General features: G+C 42.9%; 2 protein-coding genes across 8 annotated transcripts; both read left to right on the forward strand.

The window, feature by feature from the left end:
• The first annotated feature begins 2,338 nt into the window (after positions 1 to 2,338).
• On the forward strand, positions 2,339 to 6,838 carry fam76b (family with sequence similarity 76 member B). Of its 2 annotated transcripts, none has more exons than XM_070844113.1 (10): positions 2,339 to 2,835; positions 3,686 to 3,750; positions 3,866 to 3,920; positions 4,026 to 4,181; positions 4,272 to 4,456; positions 4,540 to 4,590; positions 4,682 to 4,759; positions 4,864 to 4,999; positions 5,105 to 5,206; positions 5,690 to 6,838. In XM_070844113.1, exons 1-10 carry the CDS (start codon positions 2,749 to 2,751, stop codon positions 5,777 to 5,779), a joined length of 1,005 nt encoding a protein of 334 aa, XP_070700214.1. In that variant the 5' UTR covers positions 2,339 to 2,748; the 3' UTR covers positions 5,780 to 6,838. The 2 variants fall into 2 exon arrangements, with proteins under 2 accessions (XP_070700214.1, XP_070700215.1); XM_070844114.1 differs by having other exon boundaries at positions 4,867 to 4,999.
• A 1,228-nt stretch (positions 6,839 to 8,066) lies between these two features.
• On the forward strand, positions 8,067 to 22,039 carry taf1 (TAF1 RNA polymerase II, TATA box binding protein (TBP)-associated factor). 6 transcript variants are annotated; one of them, XM_070843251.1, is made up of 42 exons: positions 8,067 to 8,128; positions 8,763 to 8,881; positions 8,998 to 9,121; positions 9,207 to 9,323; positions 9,528 to 9,650; positions 9,974 to 10,215; positions 10,296 to 10,511; positions 10,597 to 10,842; positions 10,925 to 11,180; positions 11,373 to 11,480; positions 11,585 to 11,752; positions 12,054 to 12,181; positions 12,418 to 12,525; positions 12,747 to 12,920; positions 13,027 to 13,200; positions 13,335 to 13,439; positions 13,543 to 13,743; positions 13,826 to 13,967; positions 14,115 to 14,171; positions 14,342 to 14,472; positions 14,560 to 14,640; positions 14,739 to 14,888; positions 14,986 to 15,105; positions 15,303 to 15,478; positions 15,569 to 15,798; positions 15,912 to 16,119; positions 16,325 to 16,496; positions 16,704 to 16,915; positions 16,997 to 17,105; positions 17,198 to 17,296; positions 17,407 to 17,584; positions 17,685 to 17,752; positions 17,864 to 17,986; positions 18,104 to 18,196; positions 18,294 to 18,378; positions 18,487 to 18,554; positions 19,007 to 19,123; positions 19,485 to 19,592; positions 19,810 to 19,908; positions 20,195 to 20,417; positions 20,538 to 20,709; positions 21,345 to 22,039. In XM_070843251.1, exons 2-42 carry the CDS (start codon positions 8,768 to 8,770, stop codon positions 21,565 to 21,567), a joined length of 6,048 nt encoding a protein of 2,015 aa, XP_070699352.1. In that variant the 5' UTR covers positions 8,067 to 8,128; positions 8,763 to 8,767; the 3' UTR covers positions 21,568 to 22,039. The 6 variants fall into 6 exon arrangements, with proteins under 6 accessions (XP_070699352.1, XP_070699353.1, XP_070699356.1 ...); XM_070843252.1 differs by having other exon boundaries at positions 16,325 to 16,490; XM_070843255.1 differs by lacking the exon at positions 19,485 to 19,592.
• Positions 22,040 to 23,351: the final 1,312 nt, after the last annotated feature.

Consider the following 23,351-nt stretch of genomic DNA (forward strand, 5'->3'; position numbering starts at 1 on the left):
GTTTTCAGTTTAACGAATCTTAATGAATATCTGTGCCTTGCTCTGAATGACTGACTGGGAGAATAACAAAAAAAGCGTGTGCACAGTTTTGAGGTTCAACGGTAAACACAGTGTTTAGCCTTTCCACTGCGCATGTGAATATTTGCAATAAACACAGGATTAAACACAGGTTTGTCACATTAGTGCGGTGTGAACACCCTGCCCTCTATGTCTCCGTTTTAGCTATGAATGTTTTAAAACCCCAGTGGCATTAGCATTAATTATATCTGGTTATGATTATGGCCTTGCAATAATATATGAGAAAAAGAGTGCCTTTTAATATAAGTGAAGAAACATGTGAGTGATATAAAAGTCTGAAATTTACAGTTTGGCTGTGCTGAAGAGGAATATCAGACTGGACTAACTGAAAACATTAGTATGGCCATATTCAAGCTGTTTCACCCTCAGACCTAAATATTAGATGATGAGCCATAAATTGGCTTTAAGGCATCCTTTACCTATTAACAAACCTAGCTAGCTATTTGCATTGCCACTTATACTGAATAACTCTCCCTTTAGAAATGTACAGCTGTTACAGTGTTGAACTGATGCTGCGATGCTGTATCCACTTCATTGCTTCAGAACCCGTTCTTAATACACTGCAGGTAACGACAAAGTTAAACTTCACTGTCAAATATCAAAATGTACAAAAATGTTGAATTAAAGCGCTGATGTGTGGTTAACTTTCTGTGAACTTTTGGGCTCTTTTTTGTGTCAGTGAAAAGGGCTTTTGGAGGACACAATATATTTATTCCTATTCTTATTTCTATACCTGGTTGTGTTTTGGTTATTATCAAGCAAATGATTCTGTGGAGTCACACAAAGACATGAGAGAAGACAGATGCTTGGAAGAAACGTGAAAGTAGAAATGGTGAACACAAGGTTTACAAGAGGTAAACTGATTCAGGGGATGGGAAAAGAGACGGGAACTGATTCAGGGTCAGTCCAGGAGTCGGGAAGGAGAAACATAGTGAAGGTCCGATCAAAACAACATTTTAGCCTTCTGCCTTTTAACCTCCTGTATGTCGGCTGATAAATGACAAGAAGCTTCAGTACAGAAATGCTCAAAGTCCATTTTTCAACTGTAAAATATCCTGTCCATTTAATGGTGGCAATAATTAAAAACGCAAGGGAACCTTATAAAGAATTTTGATTTATGTCGTGAGTTGTGCAAAGAAAATTGGCTGATATATCATTTTTGTATTTTCTAAATACTCAAATATCAATATCAGCCTCATAAATCCTGTGTATCAGTCAGAGTACAGTAACACTGCACGGCTATATTTAAATGATTGTTGAAGGGTTGTGTCCATCTGTAACTTCTGTAAACCCAACAGTAAAAGTGATGCATGAGTTTTAGTACTGACTGAGAAACAGAAAAAATAGTGATGTTCATTTATACACTATATATAATTATATACAGTACCAGTCAAACGTTTGGACACACCTTCTTATTCAGTGGTTTTTGTTTATCTACATTATTTTCTACATTGTAGATTCATATTGAAGACATCAAACTATGAAGGAACACATATGGAATTATGTAGTAAACAAAAAAGTGTTAAACCAGAATATGTTTTATCTTAGATTTTTCAAAGTAGTGGCTACTTTTGCTTTGATAACATCTTTGCACACTCTTGGCTCTAGAAATAGATATAATTCTAATAATGCTCTAATTATGAATCAAGGCTACAGATATCCAGCATGTGTAAGTGATCAGCTCTGTGTAACAGGGCCTGAACTCCTTTTATTTATGATCATTTTATCTACACAACCACATACTGTAGAACTTGAGAGATGATATAAATGTATCCTCTGACCTGTGACTACCTTGTGACTCTCAGGGCTCCTGATAATCTGTGCCTGGGGACCTCCCTGACGCTCCTGCAACTCATGCAGCATGGTTAGATCACACTGCCATCTGTGCAAAGAGAGAGTGAGTGTCACTATGATCTCTTAGAAACATTTGTTTATTAAAGACGAAAATAGAGATGGTTTCCATAACAAAAAAACCCATTAATGATTACATTATTACACACCAAAAACCCCACAAAACAGAACAAAGAGGGTGTATTAATAAAATAGGAGTCTTTCCATTACTGCAGTCGCTGCTGTGGTGATCGAACAAGTTAAAGTTGGAGACGTGTTGTGCAGACGATGAGGAACCGTGCTGAATGAATCCTGCCACGTGATTGGCCCTGCGCGTTTCAAACCGAGGACCCCGCGGACGGATGTTGTGTCGCGATAGGTTTCCTTTTCTTCTTCTGGAGCGGTCGGCCACTTCCGGTTACATGACGACGACGACGACGACGACGGCGTCGATACAAAAAGAGAGAAGGAAAACAGGAAAATACATTTCTTGGCGAGAACAGCGGAAACTTAACATAAATAACCAGATCTGTGTGAGCGGATTGCTTATGTGGCGGCCTAACTAACGATACCTTTCGTGCTAGTGTGGCTGGATAACGTACGAGCGGCGGAAGATCACAGATATTTGGAGTTTATTGTTCTTCGCTTGCTCCCTTCCAGCTAACGTTAAGCTATTTCTGAGCTAGCTAACGCTGGATGCCAACACTGTGTGTGTGTGTGTTTGTGTTCTCGGTTCTCAATTAGCAAGCGGATAGGAAGGAAATAGCGCCGTTAATCCGTTCAGTTTGCAGCTGGACTCCGCTAACCTCTCCTTGCTCGGTGACATTAGCTGGAGCGAGAATGGCAACGTCGGCTCTGTACGCCTGTACGAAGTGTAACCAGCGGTACCCCTTCGAGGAGCTGTCGCAGGGCCAGCAGCTGTGCAAGGTATTCTATCAAACAGGAGACAGAAACAACCCGCAGCTGTGGGACTGTGGAGGGAAGTGTGCGAGTGTCATTGTCGACTGGGTGTGATGGTGTTACAACGAGCGAGTTCACGTTATGTAACAGCTTTTATCGCTAATGCCGTAACCTTGTTTGGATCAGTCCACACCACCACGGTGTTTATTAAAGAGTGATAACACATCCGTACCGCGTATTTACCTGCTGGATGTGACCTCATCGGGCGCTCAAAGGATTAGACTTTTGTTGTTAATGGACACACTCGCCAACTTGTTGCTCTTATGAAGCTTCAGATGCAGAATTGCATATTTGAGCCGCATCATTTCTTCTTTACTTCACTGGCAGTGTGCACCACATGGTCTGCACCGATTCATATTGTCCAAAGCAGGGAGGATGGACAGTGTTATCAGTCTGGAAACGTGCTCCCAGCACTTTTAGAGAACTTTTCTTTGCACAGGATAATTGACTTTAAAGCTCAAAGGCAACAGTTAGATTTCTCTATCAAAGATTTTTTTTTTTTTTAGAAATTAGAGGATGCCAGCTAAAGTCGCAGCAATGGTTCTGGTTAATGGTGCCCAGCCCTGCTGTGAAAATGTGTTGGATTGACTGAACAAAAGCAATCACAATACACTTCTCATATACATCCAAACAATCAGGTATCAGTGTTTTCACTTACGTTGGAGCGAAAAGGTGTCACTCAACAAATACCAGGTTGTGCTGATGTACACTACAGCCACCGAGGCAGTCTTACTTCTATTGTTTTCATTGCGCAATGTATTTGTCCGCCTTTGCCAACATGCAATAACTCTAACCTTCCTTTGTTTTGTCACCACAGGAGTGTCGCATCGCACATCCAATAGTGAAGTGCACATACTGCAGGTCTGAGTTTCAGCAGGAAAGGTGAGATATGTGCACAGGGTGGTGCATTTCAGCCTTTATTTATGCTAAAATGAGGAATTTCTTTGTATTTTATGTATCTTTCGTTTGAGGATGTGACCCTGTTTATTGTTTACAGTAAAACCAATACAATCTGCAAGAAGTGTGCCCAGAACGTCAAACAGTTCGGAACAGTGAGTAACAAGTTCCTCCTGTTTTATTTACTGATTCAGGTCGCACTTGGTGAATGTTGTCACATAATGTGTAAATACACATAAATGTTCTTTCTTTCTTCACAGCCCAAACCCTGCCAGTACTGTAACATTATTGCAGCTTTTATCGGGACAAAGTGTCAGCGTTGTACTAACTCAGAGAAGAAATATGGACCTCCACAGACCTGTGAGCAGTGCAAACAGCAATGCGCCTTTGACCGTAAGGAGGAGGGCAGGAGAAAGGTATAAACCTGGCACACATGCAGTCTGGTATGACAGTAAATGCATAACGGTAAGTTTCACAATCTGATGCGTCTCCTACACGTCTCACAGGTGGACGGGAAACTGCTGTGCTGGCTCTGCACTCTGTCCTATCGCCGTGTCCTACAGAAGACCAAGGAGCAGAGGAAGGGCTTCGGCTCCTCCAACTCCTCATCCCTGAACGAGAAAGACCACCACTCCAGACCTCACCATCATCACCACCACCACCAACACAGACACAGCAGTTCTCATCACAAGTGCGTCCTCTGTTGTGTCACCTCTCCCTCTCGCGCTTCCAAAGTGGATCAAGCCTACTAACAGCCAAACTTATCTTTTGCAGACTGAGTGGGAGCTTGAGTCCTGAACAAGAGCAGGGACTGTGGAAGCAGAGGTAAAACTAAAAATAATGTAAATCAGAAAACACTGTAGCGATTGAGTTTTTAGGCCCAAATTGTGCAATGACATTTTGATTTTCTTTGTAGCCATAAATCGTCTTCAATCCAGAAGGAGACTCCAAAGAAGAAACCAAAACTGGAGATGAAGCCATCCAACGGGGACAGGTATGATGAGTGTTGTAATTGTCTTGGAAAGCATGAAGCGCTCTGCTTACACTTAAACGTATGCGTACAGTACAGGCCTCATGCTCTTTCCTCTCTCCAATTAGTAGTTCCATTACCCAGTCGATGGATTCTGGAGGAACGGACAACTTCATTCTCATCAGCCAGCTGAAAGAGGAGGTGATGTCGCTGAAGAGGCTCCTGCAGCAGAGGGATCAAACCATTCTGGAGAAAGACCGAAAGGTGGGTCGGCAGTTTCACCCGACCTCCGTTGCTAAAAAGTAAAAGCCGCACCACCGTCTGTTGCTTGTACTTGTTTGATGCTTTGATTATTTAATTCCCCTCCAGCTCACAGAGCTCAAAGCCGACTTTCAGTACCAGGAGTCCAATATGAGAGTGAAGATGAACCAAATGGAGAAATCACACAAAGAGTCCATGGAGCAACAGCAGGTAGGAAGCTACATATTATTATTATTATTATTATTATTATTATTATTATTATTATTATCACTATTATTATTATTATTATTACAGTGTCTGGATTTATATCATGCTTGTGTGCCATTCATGTGCCAGTGTGATGTTGCACAAGTTTGCAGCATGTTGTAATGGATACAGTGGGTACGTCAGTTGAGCTATTTCCTGTCACACTGGGCGGTGTTGACTTTTTATTTTGGCGGGTTTCGTAAGTGTGACTCTGGCTGACGTGCTCCCCGTGTTCGATGCACCAAAGGTGTTTCTATCAGCCCACGTCGCCTTTAGCTTGTAGCACCGGATGAATGATGAGCGCAGCAAGCGATAAGCATGTCCCAGCATGTTTGCTTCCATTAAAATCACAATCAAGATTTCAGGTAAAGTGCAGCGTCAATGAGTGTGAATGAGTTCAGAACTATGCGTTCAATTTCTAACACAGTTGATGATTCCTTTCCACAGGCCAAGAACAGGGAGTTGATGAAACAAGTGGCTGCCCTCTCTAAAGGAAAAAAGTTTGACCGGACAGGAAGTTCGCTGCTGCTGCCCTAACAATAGGCCGGCCAGTGGGTAACAACACAGAGCGGCTTCATTGTTCCAACACTGTGAATGCCTCTCTCCTGTGTTTCCTCATTGCCATCAACATTGATTACTTCTTAATTGGTAAAGCCGGAGACCATGTCGTACATGGAAATCAGTTGTTGAATCAAAGAAACCCTTCTCTAAATGTCAACATATTTTAGATATTTTATGGCGACTTTTCCACTGGATCATAGGGTGTGACTTTGGATGGAGTGGAGGATGGAGCCCTCGTTTTTAACACTGCCGGGCCAAAACAAAAAGCATGGTGTGCATATGTGGATAGCATTCTGTCGACTCAGTGTATCCACCTAATTTTTATGGATGTCATGCAATTTATTTATTCAACGGTATTTCTTAGCTTTTTTATTTCCTCACAACATACTAAGAGAACAGCCCACATTTTGGGGTTTTCTTCAATAGCAATTAGTTATATTTTTCTAAATTGACGCGATGGTGTAAGTCGAGTTCTCCTCAGCGGAGACCCTGCGCAACTTTACAATGTATGCAAACGTGGGAAGGGTGACCACTGAGCTGCTGCTCAACAGTAACGAACTCTCTCAGTAACAATTCATAAATCAACCAATGAACACTTTGACAGGCTGTCTGATAGAGAGACACCTCCAGGCTGCCCTCTTTTCTCACTGTGTGACAGCTGTAGTGCTTTGCTGTTTCTCTTTAGTGGGACGATTGTAATACTGCATGATTTTACTGCCAGACACCGGTTGGCATTGTGGTCAGACTTCTCCCCCCCTCCCCCCCTTCTCAATTAGTTTTTTAAGGATCACTTGTAAATGTATTACTGGGGTCAGCCATTGTATTTAAACTATTGCTTGTATCTGTTTTAGTGAGTACAGTATGTGTATGGTAAGGCCAGTTGAAATTAACATGTCTGTAGAAGATGCTTTTTAAAGGAACACACCTATCACCTTGCATTATTGGGCTGGTTTCATACTGTGGCGTCCAGGATCACTTTTGTACTTTTTTCCAAACCAAGTGTTTTAAAACTATTAAAAACTGGCTAAACTGTTACTGTACAGTTGTTTTTATTGAACTTTTCAAACGGCAAGTTTTAGATATTTGGGACCATAAGACATTATAGTCTAAAGTTTAGTGGAAAGAGGGGAAAAAACATGGTGCTTTCACATTTTCACTACTAAAGGATCACCTCTGCTTACTTTACATTTGTGTCATTTTATAATCCTAAATACGTTTGTCTGAAGAGTGCACCAAATTCCTTTTTAATAATTATATCAGTTTACATGCATACACTTACTGATCCTATCAGTTAATATATTACAGCTACAGAGGCACATTGTTCAGTATAGAAAAGTCTATCAAATAAGTAGGATGAAATATTTGTGATTTCTAATAATTGCAAAATAAACAAACCCTTAAATGCTAAATATCTGGTGCTCACAATTTACAGCTGCTTTCCACAAGAATTAGAGAACAACGCTTAAGAACAATTGATTGTTTCTAATTGAGTTTATATGTTCTCTACGATGGTAATGTCATCCTGACTGAAATATCTTAACGAAGCACTGCTGTGGTTGTGAGAAGCTGCAGTAATCACAGACAACCTCCTCATAGATCTGCAAACCTAGAGAGGAAAGTTTTCCGTGTCTGTCTCCACATGAGGGTGCCCTCGGGACCCACATTTATTACGTGTTGATTAAAAGAGAAATAAAGCAAAACCTGGGCTTGTGATTAATCGGGGAGTTTTGGAGAACAGGTTAAATGGAATTTAAAGTTGGAAGTACTAAACCCAACCAAAAACAGAGCCGAAAAGAAAAGTTATTGGTGTGCACAGCAGGGCGAACTAAAACACTCCACAGTTCCTTTGCCCTGACACACAAAAATGAGGTTAGAAGTAGTAGTAGTATAAGAAACATGACGTGTCTACATATGAACAATGTATGTAATAATTAATTGGGCATTTAACATGAACTGTTGCTAGCTACAAACATATAGATACATTAGCAAGGAAGGACAACAGCGTCAAGCAGCATCAAGGGCAGGAGAGAATTTTATGGGAGTTAGGGGCAGAGATTCACTAAAAAAAAGAATTATACAGCACATTGTACTATACTTCTACAAAGGAAGCGACGCTCCATAGTGCCAAATAATGCTGTCTGGATTTGGGAGACTCCGCTTCTTTGTGCGCACTGGATCGTTTACCAAATTACAGGGAGTACCTGAACGCCTCATCATTTCCATCCGGGTCCCTTGGACTTTGTGCTAGCGAGTTAGCTTAGCCAGAGATGCTAACTGCAGGGTCCAACACACAGAAATAACAACAGAACGTTGTACCGAACTTGGGTATGTAAACACAACATTAAAGGCATTTTGTGGGGGAATTATTTTGTACGTTTGAGCTCACAACGTTGCTACATGCACATATAGGCGTTTACATAGATTTTAGTTAACCTACGTTAGAAGTTATTTTGTTATGCTAATATTTGCTGATTTTACTTTGCTAAAGTAACTACAATGAACTGTGCTTATGATTAGTATTCAGCTGGTACATCAACCTGAATTTAACCAAAGCAACCAAATCTTAAGCCAGGTCCCGAAAGGTAAATGTAATTTGCATCTGTGACATTTCGGATATTTTGTTGTCATCATGTAGTTAGCGAGCTAGCTAGTGTTAGCAACTAGCTAATGCTGCACTTAATTGCACGACAGATAACGTTAGTTTTGTCAGGTTTTACAGTTAAGCACTTTATTGTCCCAGTACAGTTTTAGAATTGAGGAAAAATGACAAGAGATAAAATATCGTCACCAAAATCTTAGCAGGCTGTGATGTTAGTAAAACACAATTAAGTTTACAGCGTTGTGAAATTTAGTATGAGTGCATCACACATGCATTCAAGGATCACAGTGATGTCTCCCACTTATGTTGCACACCAGTCAAGATAAGATGATAAACGTATAAGCTGTAAATGTTCTCCAGTCAGGATGTCGGACTCAGACAGTGATGAGGACCAAGACCGCCCTTTTTCTCTAACTGGCTTCCTCTTTGGAAACATCAACGAAGATGGACAGCTGGAGGACGACAGTGTTCTGGACAATGTGGGTGTTTTCAACATGCACGAGTCATTTTAAATAGTATCATCGTGCATAGAATATACACTATGACTATTAGATTAAAACTCATGTTCTCTTTCTGTTGTTTCTTCTAATAACAGGAGTCCAAGAAGCATTTGGCTGGATTGGGTACTCTGGGTCTGGGCTCACTCATTACAGAGATCACTGCAAACGAGGACGAGGATCAAGAGGAAAGCAGAGACTCTGGTAGTGTGGATGCTCAAGGTTAGATTGAACATACAAAGGAACTTTGTACTAATTTAACCAGGAGCAAGATGGAGTGACATTTTCAATATTTCTCCTCATCCAGGTTGGGTGAAAAGCACTGAAGATGCAGTCGATTATTCTGACATCAGTGAGGTTGCTGAGGACGAGACAAAGAAGTACCGTCAGGCCATGGGCACTTTGCAGCCCAGCAGGAGAACAGGTGATAAACTTACAGAGTCATATTTGTGTTTGATTGTTGTTACAGTTAAGAAAAATGTATACTCATATTTTATTTTTTGTCCTTTCATCTTTATAAAAAGATTATTTATCAGGGTTCCTAACTGTCACTACCAAGGATTTCAAACTGTACTTTTAGTTTGCTGTATTTATTTTGATTGATTTATTTTTAATTTCTTAATTTTAGATGATGAGGATGACTATGATGCCGACTGTGAAGATATTGATTCTAAGCTTATGCCTCCTCCACCACCACCAAGTCTACCTACATCTGCTAAGAAAGACGAACCGTCCTCTCAGACCACAAATGGTAAGGAAATGTTTACACTATCATTAGTCCCTGTACAGAAATTGTGTTTGGCCAGCCCTCTTACACAGAGGCTTAAGCTGTTAACAGAGCTGCAGCTCTGGGGTCTGTAAGGAAGTGAATTTGCTACGGATAATTTAATAGGGTGGATGTTACCGCCAAAGGTTTAGATTGCTTCTGAAGAACCAATAAAACACTGTGACTTGATCAGATTGTAAATTCAATAGTAATTCAGTTTAGGTTCAAATATTTAGATCACAAATATTTGAAGATGAAGTTTGATTGTCTTTGCTGCTGCTGTGACTTGTCACTGTCTCCCCTCACAGCTGGGGAAGAGGGTGATGGCATCATCTTGCCCTCCATTATCGCGCCATCCTCTACAGCTGATAAAGTTGACTTCAGCAGCTCCTCTGACTCTGAGTCAGAAACTGACCGTCCCTGCCAGGGTTTGGGGGCTGGAGGCCCTCCAGATAGACTCACCCTCCCACTTGCTGGCATCATGCAGAAGGATGCTGCCAAAGCTCTGCCAGGTGTCACAGAGCTCTTCCCAGAGTTTAGGCCTGGAAAGGTAAAGTATCTTTACGTGCACTGTATTACTACACATGCTTAAGAGTGCACTTACACCCATTGTCTCGGATGGACTACCAGGTGCTGAGGTTCTTACGGCTGTTTGGTCCCGGAAAAAACATGCCATCAGTTTGGAGGAGTGCCCGCAGGAAGAAGAAGCGGAAGCATCGAGACCCTCAGCCTGGAACACCACCTCCAGAAGGAGAGGCCACAGAGCAAGGCCTGGAGAAGAAGTCCGGATGGATATATGAGTATGCAGCCCCTCCACCCCCAGAGCAGTGTCTTTCTGACGATGAGGTAAATCTTCCAGTGTTACAGGTTAATGTGGGTTCTCATGGTATCATTGTATCCAGTACTTGACAGGCTTTTCTGTGCTGTCCAGATAACCATGATGGCTCCAGTAGAATCCAAGTTCTCACAAACTTGTGGTGATGGAGACAAGGAGGCAGAGTCTCGGCCTAAAGTAGCAGAATGGAGATACGGTCCAGCCCAGCTCTGGTACGACATGCTAGGCATATCTGAGGATGGAAGCAACTTCAACTACGGGTTTAAGCTGAGAGACTTACTGTCAAGTGAGCCTCAGAAGCAGGACACGACGAAAGAGCTTACAGAGACGCCTGCACATGAGGTATGCAGACATGAACATTTGAGGCCATGACATTTAAGTTATGCTGATTGTGTAACTGATATTGTGTATAATAAATCTCTAGTTTCTGAGCCGAGACAATGACAACAACAACGATGATGATGACGATGAAGATGATGATAATGAAGACGGAAAAAAGGACAGACCAGCCCTCGAGAATGAGCTCTTCCTGATGGTCACTCAGCTGCAATGGGAGGACGATATTATCTGGAATGGGGAGGAAGTAAAACACAAGGGCACCAAGACGCAGCGAGCCAGCCTGGCAGGGTGGCTGCCCTCCAGCATGACCCGCAATGCCAATGCTTACAACGCACAGCAGGGTAAGATGACAGGAAAAACTATAGATGTAAACCATGCAGTGGGTCTTTTGTGCATCATGCAAACAGCACACTTTACCCCGTTGGTGTTTTAATACTTAAAAGACAATGTCGTGGCAAAACACAGAAACGGCATATACATGACAATTTCAAATTGTTTCATGATTAACAGTAATAGTCTCTTAAATCTTACAGGTCTGACAAGAAGTAATTCCCAGTTGGTGCCACCTACGCCTCCACCCATGCCTAAAGCTTCTTCAATCTCTGGTTCTAAGCGGGAAAAAAACAGCCATGATAATCAAGGTGAGTTTTTTTTATTTTTTTTTAGGTCACAATAGAAATAGTGGATTCACCAGGCCTTTTTTTTCTCAGGCTAACTTCTCATTTCCTGTATTGTCTCCATGCAGCCTCTCAAGAAGAAGATTCTCCCTGGTTCTCCATTTTCCCCATCGACAGCGAGGAGTTGGTGTATGGGCGCTGGGAGGATAACATTATCTGGGATGACCAGGAGATGGATCGCATGCTCATGCCACCCGTTCTTACACTGGATCCAAATGATGAAAATATCATCCTAGGTACACTCCCATTTTGTTAGGCTCCATTGTCACCTATGTTTTGTTTTTTCAAATATATCAGTATTTCCAGGGAAGTTGATATAAAATATACTGCATGACCTTTCTGAAATGTTAAAACATTCTCATGGGGGAAGGGGTGTCTTTGAAAGCTGAATACTCACAGTAACAAGGAGATGGGATTGATTTTCCATGGTCAAACACAAAACACGTGTTACATTAATTTACTTGACCTGCCTTTATTTCAACAGTACACCCCACATCTGTATCACAGCATCTAGTAATAAGCCGTTGTCTCTTGTAGAAATTCCTAATGAAAAGGAAGAGATGACCTCCCACTCCCCATCAAAGGAGAATAAGAAGGAAACTGCAATCAAAAAGAGCCGCATCCTGCTGGGAAAGACCGGTGTGATAAAAGATGAGCCACAGCAGGTATGCTGCCTCATCAGGGCAGGCAAAGGCACATGCTTGATTATATGAAATGGCTGATTACACAGTTGGCTTTTTTAGCAAAGATGGGGCTCATTTGAACCACAATAATTGTAAAATGTGTCTTTTTACAAGGAAGATCACATAATGAAGGAGCAGATGTGGAAAATTCAGTTCAAACATAGAAAAGGTTTGAGTGACATTACTTAAAGTGGCAAATATGGTTTCTCTCAATGCAGAACATGTCGCAGCCTGAAATGAAGGACCCCTGGAACCTCTCCAATGATGAGTTCTACTATCCTAAACAGCAGGGCCTGAGGGGAACCTTTGGTGGCAACATCATTCAGGTAAGCAGCGCCCCACAAAAATACAGATAATGCCAACTAGACATGGTCAACATGGAGATGCTTTAACTTTAATTTACACCATACATTACCATAAATGTATACCATACATTTTGGGACAGAATTATGCCAAAGAAACATAACCTGTGAAACATAAGATGAAAACCGTTCAAGTGTAGAATGTAATTTAATTCGATTGTTTAATTCTGTGTATCTTTAAACAGCACTCCATCCCAGCGCTGGAGCTGAGGCAGCCTTTCTTCCCCACTCACATGGGCCCCATGAAGCTCCGGCAGTTTCATCGTTCGGCGCTGAAGAAATACTCATTTGGAGCTTTGGCTCAGCCCGGTCCTCATGCTGTCCAGCCGCTGCTCAAGCACATTAAGAAGAAGGCCAAGGTGGAGACAAAAAAAAAAAAAAGCACCATGACTCCTAGATAACCTCGTAGTGTTTCGTCACATTAATGTTGTACTGAGTGTGCGTCTTTAATATGTTTTTGAGTAGATGCGGGAGCAGGAGCGGCAGGCATCAGGAGGAGGAGACATGTTCTTCATGCGAACCCCACAGGACTTGACAGGCAAAGATGGAGATCTGATCCTGGCAGAGTACAGTGAGGAATATCCTCCTCTCATCATGCAAGTCGGCATGGCCACAAAGATCAAAAACTACTACAAAAGGGTGAGTCCTGTCCTTCTTTTCTCACTCATGGCTTTGCATAGGTCTTTGAAAAATCTTAAAACATCTTAAATAGTATTCCCTAAACTCAAATGAGTTATTAAAATATATAATGTGTTTGTTACTGTGTTCTTCAGAAACCTGGAAAAGATCCTGGAGCACCCGACTGCAAATATGGAGAGACTGTGTACTGCCACACATCCCCTTTCCTGGGCTCTCTGCATCCTGGGCAGCTGCTTCAGGTCAGCACCGTAAAAGATTAAGTGCTCAGATTAGGTAAATTTCTGTAGCATCACTCGTCTGTTACTGGGGTAAACCATGAGGTTTTGTGCTTTCTTCTTTTAGGCATTTGAAAACAACCTTTTCCGTGCTCCAATCTACCTGCACAAGATGCCAGAGACAGATTTCTTGGTGCTTCGAACTCGGCATGGCTACTACATTAGAGAGCTTGTGGACATTATTGTAGTCGGTCAGGAGTGCCCCTTATTTGAGGTCCCAGGGCCCAATTCCAAACGAGCCAATACTCACATCAGGGACTTCCTACAGGTATGTTTATTTGCCTGACCTCTCTCAAAAAATTGAACTGCTTTTGTTGGAAATGCTCAACTGTCACACCTGCATTCCATAGGTGTTCATTTACCGCCTGTTCTGGAAGAGCAAGGACCGTCCCCGGAGAATCCGCATGGAGGATATAAAGAAAGCTTTTCCCTCGCACTCGGAGAGCAGCATCAGGAAACGACTAAAACTCTGTGCTGACTTCAAACGTACAGGTAGGCTACACTCATTTACTCCAATCAATGATCTTTATCATTTGCTGGACAAATCTAACCCAGATGTGTTATATCACGGCAATGTTGAGGTTATAAAGAGTGCCAGGGCTGCGTGAGCTCAGCTGTGCATGTGCCTTGAATTGACAGACAGGAATCTGAGCAGGAAAAGAGCTTTTTACACCTACTATGGATTTTGCCGTGGAGGTAAGATGTAGTCATGTAAGGACAGAATGAGGACACAGGGTACAAAAACATAATTACATATATCTAAAATGGAGGCTCTGACTTTGTTTTTTTTGCTTATTATACTGCATTCTATGATCTAGAATAAGGGGGCAAGGAAGAAGTCTAACCGTGTCTTGTCCTTATGCCAGGAATGGACTCTAACTGGTGGGTGCTGAAGCCTGACTTCAGATTGCCTACAGAGGAGGAGATCAGGGCCATGGTGTCTCCGGAGCAGTGCTGTGCTTACTATAGCATGCTGGTGGCAGAGCAGAGACTCAAGGTAACACTGCTCATAAATCCCTTCAGATGGTGAGAAGTGAGTATTGTTGCACAACTTCCCTACATTAAGTTATTTCCACCCCTTTAGGATGCTGGATATGGTGAGAAATCCTTCTTTGCTCCAGAGGAGGAGAACGAAGAGGACTTTCAAATGAAGATTGATGATGAGGTATTGATCCAAGTGCTTCCTCATAATGAAGTTCCAGAGTTGAGATACAAAAACTTCACAGATCCACACCATGCTGAATCCTGTCTCACCCACCCTAGGTCCGGACAGCTCCTTGGAACACAACAAGAGCCTTCATTTCTGCCATGAAGGGGAAGTGCCTGTTGGAGGTCACAGGTGTGGCTGATCCGACGGGCTGTGGAGAGGGTTTCTCCTACGTCAAAGTGCCCAACAAGCCCACTCAACAGAAGGTCAGACTGTCTGAAGCATAAATCTGCCACCTTATGTTCTGCCTTGTGTAAGTATACAGGATGTAAACTTTGGTCCTCTGCATTTTGTTTTTCCCAGGATGACAAAGAGCCACAGCCTGCCAAGAAGACAGTGACAGGGACAGACGCTGACCTGAGGAGACTCTCACTGAAGAATGCCAAGCAACTGCTGCGAAAGTTTGGTGTTCCAGAGGAAGAGGTAAGACACCAGTCATGGCCAGCACATGAAGCTGATGCAAACTGAATTGGAACATTTGCAAAAACAGCTCAGTTTGCAGGTCAGTTCTTGGAGATTTGCTGGAGAGGCATGTGGCTTTACATTAAGGGTGGGTTTTTTTTCCCGGGTTTTTATCTTTCAGGCTTGTTAAAATGATTGTGTGTTAATGTCTGTGTTAGATCAAGAAGCTCTCGCGTTGGGAGGTGATTGACGTGGTGAGAACCATGTCCACAGAGCAAGCGCGTTCAGGGGAGGGACCCATGAGCAAGTTTGCCAGAGGCTCCCGTTTCTCCGTTGCTGAACACCAGGAGCGATACAAGGAAGAGTGCCAGAGGATCTTTGACCTACAGAACAAGTGAGACTCTAATCCAGGGTTATGTTTGCGTTATTCATGATTCTGGTGGAGCACACCTTGAGTGCATTTCCTTGTCACAACTCATCACAGGGTGTTAGAGTCGACAGAGGTGCTCTCCACAGACACCGACAGCAGCTCAGCAGAGGACAGCGACTTTGAGGAGATGGGGAAGAACATTGAGAACATGCTGCAAAACAAGAAGACCAGCTCCCAGCTTTCCCGCGAGAGGGAGGAGCAGGAGAGGAAGGAGCTACAGAGGATGCTGATGGGCGAGGAGAGCGACCGTGACAATAAGGGACGCAAGGGACGCAAAGGCTTGTGTGAGTCCCTGTTTCTAAAATTCAGAGTGCAATGAGGACGTGTCTGCATCAGCTGTGTGTGGTTGAAAAATGAGTGTCTCTAACTGTAAGCTTCACTTCCCTTCACTCTGTAGCCAGCTCGCTATCCACTAGCTCCCATAAGGACGATGACACGTCATCCGTCACGAGTCTAAACTCCTCAGCCACGGGACGGCGACTCAAGATCTACCGCACCTTCAGGGATGAGGACGGCAAGGAATATGTCCGCTGCGAGACAGTACGCAAAGCTGCAGTCATTGACGCCTACACCAGGATTAGAACCACCAAAGATGATGAATTTATGTGAGTCTTTCACTAATCAAACTGTTTACAGTGTAGCATCTAATGTTAACCAACAGTACAGCTTAATGCTGCCGTATTCTTCATAGTGGAGATGAATGGAGCTCATTAAGGAGAAAGCTGGAGAGCTGATATCGTAGCAATGCCCTCATCACTATAGAACCAGTGAGTGTTAAACTGTCGCCACTGTGTATCTTTGTGTCTGCAGACGAAAGTTTGCCCTCTTCGATGAGCAGCACAGAGAGGAGATGAGGAAGGAGCGCCGGCGTATTCAGGAGCAGCTGAGGAGGCTGAAGAGAAACCAAGAGAAGGACAAGATCAAGGGACCCCCAGAGAAGAAGGCCAAGAAGGTCAAAGAGAGACCAGACCTCAAGGTAAAAGTAAGCTTGCTGATTAAGTACTATACTTCTCTCTTTTACTTTTCCTCACCAGTTTGTTGGTACCCAGTTAAATGTAAACTTATGGCTGATTTGCTTCTATGGGCGTAGATGTTATGTCAATTTGTAGTTCTGTTCTTTCACTACCATTATCTTAAAGCACTGGCAGATTATTTGTCGTGTTCCTTAATGTTTGCCTCTTTTCGCTAGCTAAAGTGCGGTGCATGTGGAGCCATCGGACACATGAGGACCAACAAGTTCTGCCCGCTGTACTACCAAACCAACGCCCCGCCTTCTAACCCAGTTGCCATGACGGAGGAGCAGGAGGAGGAGCTGGAAAAGACCGTCATCCACAACGACAACGAGGAACTCATCAAGGTGGAGGGCACCAAGATCGTGCTGGGCAAACAGCTCATTGAAAGGTAGTTGATGGTCCTCGTTTCTCCTGTCTTACCGTTGAAATCTGCCTCCTGCAGTCTCTTACATTTCTTTTTCTCCCACAGTGCTGATGAGGTGCGCAGAAAGTCTTTAGTGCTCAAGTTCCCCAAGCAACAGCTCCCACCAAAGAAGAAGAGACGCGTAGGCAGCGCTGTGCACTGTGACTATCTCAATGTAAGCAATGTATTACAGCTTGTTCTTACATGTTTGGAACAGAGAGTCCCTGTAGCGAATCTGTGACGCCGTTTTTTTTAAAATATTCACAGAAACCGCACAAGGCCATCCACCGCAGACGCACTGACCCCATGGTGACCTTGTCATCTGTGCTAGAGAGCATCATCAATGACATGCGGGATCACCCCAATGTAAGACCTGTCGGACACACTCGCCCACCTCAGTAGCATTTCAATGTTCCACTCACCTCGTTTACTGCTCGACGGTCCTCATCTTTACTACGTCTGCCTCTTCTATGTAGACATATCCGTTCCACACACCAGTCAATGCCAAGGTTGTGAAGGACTACTATAAGATCATCACGCGGCCCATGGACCTGCAGACGCTGAGGGAGAACGTACGTAAGCGCTTGTACCCATCAAGAGAGGAGTTCCGTGAAGCAGTGGAAGTTATCTTCAAAAACAGCGCCACCTACAATGGTAAAGAGCACGTTTAATCACCACTCAGGTCTTGCTCTGATTTCAGTTTGACTTTCAGTTCAAACTCAGTGTTGAGACAACTCTGTTTTTGTTTCACCAGGGGCAAAACATCCCATAACCCAGGTAGCTCAGTCCATGCTGGACCTGTGCGATGCTAAACTGAAAGAGGTGAGTGTCAAAGTAAATGTTGCTTCTTATTTCACATCTTCCTGCCATTTTGTCAATTTTAATCATTAATCCTCTTTGTGTGTGTGTGTGTGTGTGTGTGTGTGCGTGCAGAAGGAGGACAGGCTGGTGAGGCTGGAGAAAGCCATCAACCCCTTGCTGGATGATGACGATCAGGTGGCCTTCTCCTTCATCCTGGACAACATTGTGACGCAGAAAATGATGGTGGTTCCCGATGTGAGTCACCCCTTCTTACCATTTTCTTCCAATGATCGATTTGAGGGCACCGATGGGTTTACTAAAGAGTAAGCTAATGATCTGCCTCTCGTTCCTTTACTCCTCCCTTCACTACAGTCATGGCCGTTTCACCATCCTGTCAACAAAAAATTTGTGCCAGATTATTATAAGGTGATCATAAACCCCATGGATCTGGAGAGCATCCGCAAGGTGAGAGTCATACGAGGACTCATTTGTTATTTTTACGATCACAGAGACAAAGGGGTTTAACAGAAAATGCTCCTCTGTGTGTGTTTTTATTCAACAGAACATCTCCAAACACAAATATCAGAACCGAGATGCGTTCCTTTCAGATGTCAGCCTCATCCACACCAACAGTATCAAGTATAACGGTAAAAATGTTAACGGTTGTTGTGACCTCTGAGGTCAGTCTCTGTTTGAAATTGTGTGTCTAGCTTAGAGCAGTTTGGTGAAGATGTTTCTTTGAATGTCCCTCACAGGCCCAGACAGTCCTTACACCAAGACAGCCCTGGACATTGTCAATGTGTGCAAGCAAACTTTGTCTGAGGTATGTTAAGACTTTGCCTTGTTCGGTTTGCCTTTAAGTGGTAGGGGGAAGGGTCATGTTAATGATATATGATAATGATATTTATGCAGTGAGTTAGATTTGGCAGGGCTCTACCATATTATCAGACAGTGCTGGGAGAAATGAGAGGGGATTTTCTCCACATTTCCCCCATGTTTTTCACACAGTATTATTATAGTTATATATGCAATGTTGGCTTAGTGTAGACTTACAACATAGGGGTTTTTACTTAAATAATACATAGTTTGATAAATCAATGCACAATTCACCAGATTGCTTAGATTTTATTCAGACTATGACAACATGTATGTTTACACTGCCTCAAGAAGTCAATTCTGGGAAATAATTACAGCCAATTCTATAATGACAGTATTTTTATGAGCAGGAAAAACCTCAGTAAGTGTTGTGGTAATCGCCTCTTTTTGTCACTCTAGTATGATGAGCACTTGACCCAGTTGGAGAAGGACATCTCTACTGCTAAAGAGGCAGCGCTCGATGCAGCGGACTTGGAGTGTCTGGACCCGATGACGCCTGGGCCGTACACGCCGCAGGTAGGAGAGCAGCCAGGGCCCAGGTTTTATTTAGTAGCTTGGTAAATGGTGGTTTTCCAGGTATCTTGCTACATTGACAAGAGATTTTAGGCCTCCGGGTGTTTATTGCATGCCACACCAGGTAGCATAAACTTTTCTGCGTGCAGTAGTGTCCCCGCCACACCTTGTAGTGCTCCCAGTCCTTGTATTTCTTCACTCGTTCTCTGCACTAACTCTCCTTTCCAGACTTTCACGTTTCATCTCTACAGTCTAGTTTCTTCACCGTAGTGTCTCCTTTCTCCCACCCTGTTTCTCTCCTTTGCTCCTACCGTCTTGTCCCGTCTCTCCCTTTGTGCGTGTCGCTCTGTGTGGTGTTGGCCAGCCTGCTGATCTGTTTGACAGCGGGGCTTCAGGGAGTCTGCCCAGAGAGACCAGCAGCCTTTTCTCTGAGGGACCTCTAGTGGTTGCTCCAGAGAAGAGAGGGGGGCAGGTATGGCGAGAGACAGAAATAAGGCTTCCAACCACATACCACCCCTCCTCAGACGATCGTCAGAGCACCCAGCTTCATTACAGGCTCATGTTAAAGTCGTTTCTCTCACTAGAACATTACAGATAACCTTACAGTGGAAAATGAGAGGAGTTCTTTTGCTTCTTGCCTCTCTCTTTCAGCAAGTGTGTTCTCAGACTTGTGTCATGTTGCCTATCAGGGACATCGCCACAGTAGAAGACCTGGGGAGGAAGAGTCAGATGTGGACATTGAAGGCTTTGAGGAGGAAGATGACGGCAAACCCAAGACTCCTGCTCCTGTGAGACACAGTTTTATTGTTATTTTATATATTCAGTATTTATTTTCATCAAAATAAGTACATATTTATTTAATTCTGACACTGTTTTGTGAAATACAATTGTGCAATCCACTTCTTTCTACAGTTTCATCAATTTTTATTTGTCTCTGTTTTATTTTCTTTGTTGAAATATGTTTAAAATATTTGTTATTCTTGATCTGTAATTGTATTTACTTATACACTTATTTATCAGCTTGCATACTTCTTAGATTTATCCACGACTAATTTGTCTTCTCTGTCTTCTTAGGCAGAGGACGCAGACGGAGATCTAGAGGACGAAGATGATGAAGAGGACATGTTGCTGCCACCTCGCAGACGGGTGCACGACCAGGACGAAGAGGAGGAGGACGACGACGAGGAGGACGGAAGATCTAACCGCCCAGCCCAAGCAAGCGTGCTGTACCAGGACCTCCTCATGTCTGACGGAGAGGATGACGCCAGCGAGGAGGAGGGCGACAACCCTTTCTCCTGTAAGTTCAATCGCAGCACCGGGGCAGCAGCACAAAATGATCACAGATGTTAAAGAATGAAACAATGTATGATCATGTTGTGCGTGACATTTGTCGTGATTCGTTGGGTGTCTCCACCAGCCATACAGCTGTCGGAGAGCGGCAGCGACTCTGACAGAGAGTTGGATGTGCGACCTGCGCCTCCACGGAGAACTCAAGAGACGGCGCGCATGGGCATGGAGCAGGACGAGAGCATGATGTCATATGAAGGGGACGGGCCTGATGAGCCTCACATGGAAGACAGCAATGTCAGGTACAACCGGCCCGGAGGCCATTAATACTCAGAATAACAATACTCAAGAGTGCAGTTGATTTAATGTCAAAACATTTTCGGGGAATTTTGTTCAGAGAAAGGAAGCTTTCAGATTTATTTGTTCATCTACTAAAAACTGAATAGCTTCTACCTCAAAAAGGCTTCAAATGCAGTCATCTCAGGCGATCTATTGTTAAATCACATGGCTTGTACTGATGTGGCTCATAAAGTTGGTGTTCTTAAGATCTCAATCCTTCTTGATTTACTGGTGGTGTCAGAAAATGTACTTTGATGCTGCAGCGAACCCTGAATCCCTGAGCAGCTCCTTTGTCAGAACTACAGAAGAGCAACTGGTGCATCTTTTTATTCATCAACCAAATAAACTCATATTATTTGAAAAAGAATATTATATAAAAATACAACCGCGATGTGATTTCATGCTGCACATGGCGTGAGTATTTTTCTTCACAGCAGCAGGACATAGAGGTATTTACAGACTGTAAGATTATTGAAAGCCTATTACTTAAAATGCCCTGAATTGTGTCATAAACGGGGTTTGATTGCACGTAAATCTTTAGGATTCTGCTCCAAGCACCTCAGGACGTCCTGTTTGACTTCCCTATTTTCTGTCTCAGTTACGGCAGCTATGAGGAGACAGAGAGCCGGAGTCAGATGCAGCACTCTAGCATGGGAAACGGAGAAGACTACGGCATCAGTGAGGAGGAGGAGGAAGACGAAGAAGATGAAGCACGGAGGAGAGGCCCGGCTGTGCTCTCCCAGGTCCAGCTCAGTGAAGACGAGGAGAGCGAAGAGTTCAGATCTATAGGGGGAGACAGCGACATTGACTCTGACAACTAGTTGTCAAATGGAGATGTGATTTCTCTATGTCTAATGTACATTGTTTTTTTTGTAAATAATGGTTAATGTTTATAGCTTCCCCCTGTATCTACAGTATACTGTAGGGTACAACAATGTAAAGTTCACTTTGCCTTTTCTATGTTGAGTGAATACTGTGTGTCATGATGTATCTTGACGAGGAAGTGTTCAGTTGTTTTTTTACTGTTTTAACTCCTTTAAAATCCTGTGCTCACAAACAGTTCAGCAATTTGGTTGCTTCCACCCCACAAACTAATTGAAAAATAGAATAAACATATTAAAGAATACCAAACAGCTCTTTCTTAAAAAAAAGCAAAGTCTTTAAAATCAAGGGTATAAATGCATCGGAGCCTAGTTATAGTTAAAAGTGGGGGTGCATTATTAGTGACTGCAGGTACATTTTCATTTGATTAACACCTGAAAATGTCATTTCCTACAACACAGAGCCTCCAATAATGACCAATAAAGTTGCTCTTTCAGTATAAAGCGTAACTTCTATTGTACCATAACATATTAGTTTTTCATTATGTTCTGCACTAGTTTCAGCAGCGAGCAACCGACTCAACATCACAACCACAGCGTGGCGTTGCGTCATGTCCTGCCTCCTGCAGCCCTCGGCTAAACCAAACGAGGTTTCTGTAGGTGATACCAGCCTGACACAGCAAGTTTCCTGTTGTGTGCATAGACTGTGTGGTTGTGGCTACATGTATGCGAGAGCATACATACCCCCCCAACCCTTAAGCATAAGCAGTATAGACGATGAATGGATGTTTCAGATGTTTTTGTGTGCAGATTAGGTAACAAACATCTAAAAAACATAAGCAATTAATATAGAAAGTAAAACACATCTGGGTTGGGTTATAGGATGTTATCGTCTGTGGTCAAACATCATGACATCAGACATTTTGACATGTCACAAAAAAAGCACAAGTGGAAGTGATGTCATTAAAGGCTCCGTTTTATTTTGGTGAGCCTAATCCAAGGCCCTGTTATTGCTATACATGCTGGCCAGGCTTGACTTAATGATTATTTTGACTATTAATTTAAATAAATAAAATACAATATAATTTAGATTAGATTATAAAATATCAGCAAATACTGAAAAATCCTATTGCAGTCTGTCAGAACCTGATGTGATGTCTTCAAATCAAATAATTTCTCTGTCTGACCAGCAGTCCAAAGCCCAAACACATTTACAACAATTCAAACAGAAAAAGCTTTACGATTAATTTGTTATCAAAATAGTTGGTGATTATTTGACTGTTGATGACAACTGGGACACTTTGTTAATGTTATTCCTCACAACTGTGCTTTTCCTGATGCATCAAACTGCTATTTCTTCTTGTGTTTTCCTCAGTTTTAAGTATCATGTGTCACATGTAGAAATATCTCATGGAGAGCTCAGTCAGATCGTCTCAGCTGCAGTCACTGAATTCATTTAAAACAAAAGGGTGACCCACTGAGGTTTCATTACAGACACCTGACTTCACCTTCTTAAACATTCAACTTGTGCTGCATGTACAGGATCCTGACGACACGAGATCGAAGAGAGCTGAACAGAAACTGACTTTTCATAGATTTGCTTTGAGTCAAGGAAAGGCTTAAAACCACAGCAATGGACGTCATGCTTGAATACCACCACAGACATTTACCTTCCCCGAGAGAAGTCGCAACATCTAATAGACCTGCACTTTATACAAACATCTGAAAGCTTGTTCCCTTCACGTTACTTCTCACATTAGTAGGTGGCAAAAAGATCATTAGAT

Source organism: Pempheris klunzingeri, chromosome 14 (genome assembly GCF_042242105.1).
Source record: "Pempheris klunzingeri isolate RE-2024b chromosome 14, fPemKlu1.hap1, whole genome shotgun sequence".
Taxonomy (NCBI): Eukaryota; Metazoa; Chordata; class Actinopteri; order Acropomatiformes; family Pempheridae; genus Pempheris; species Pempheris klunzingeri.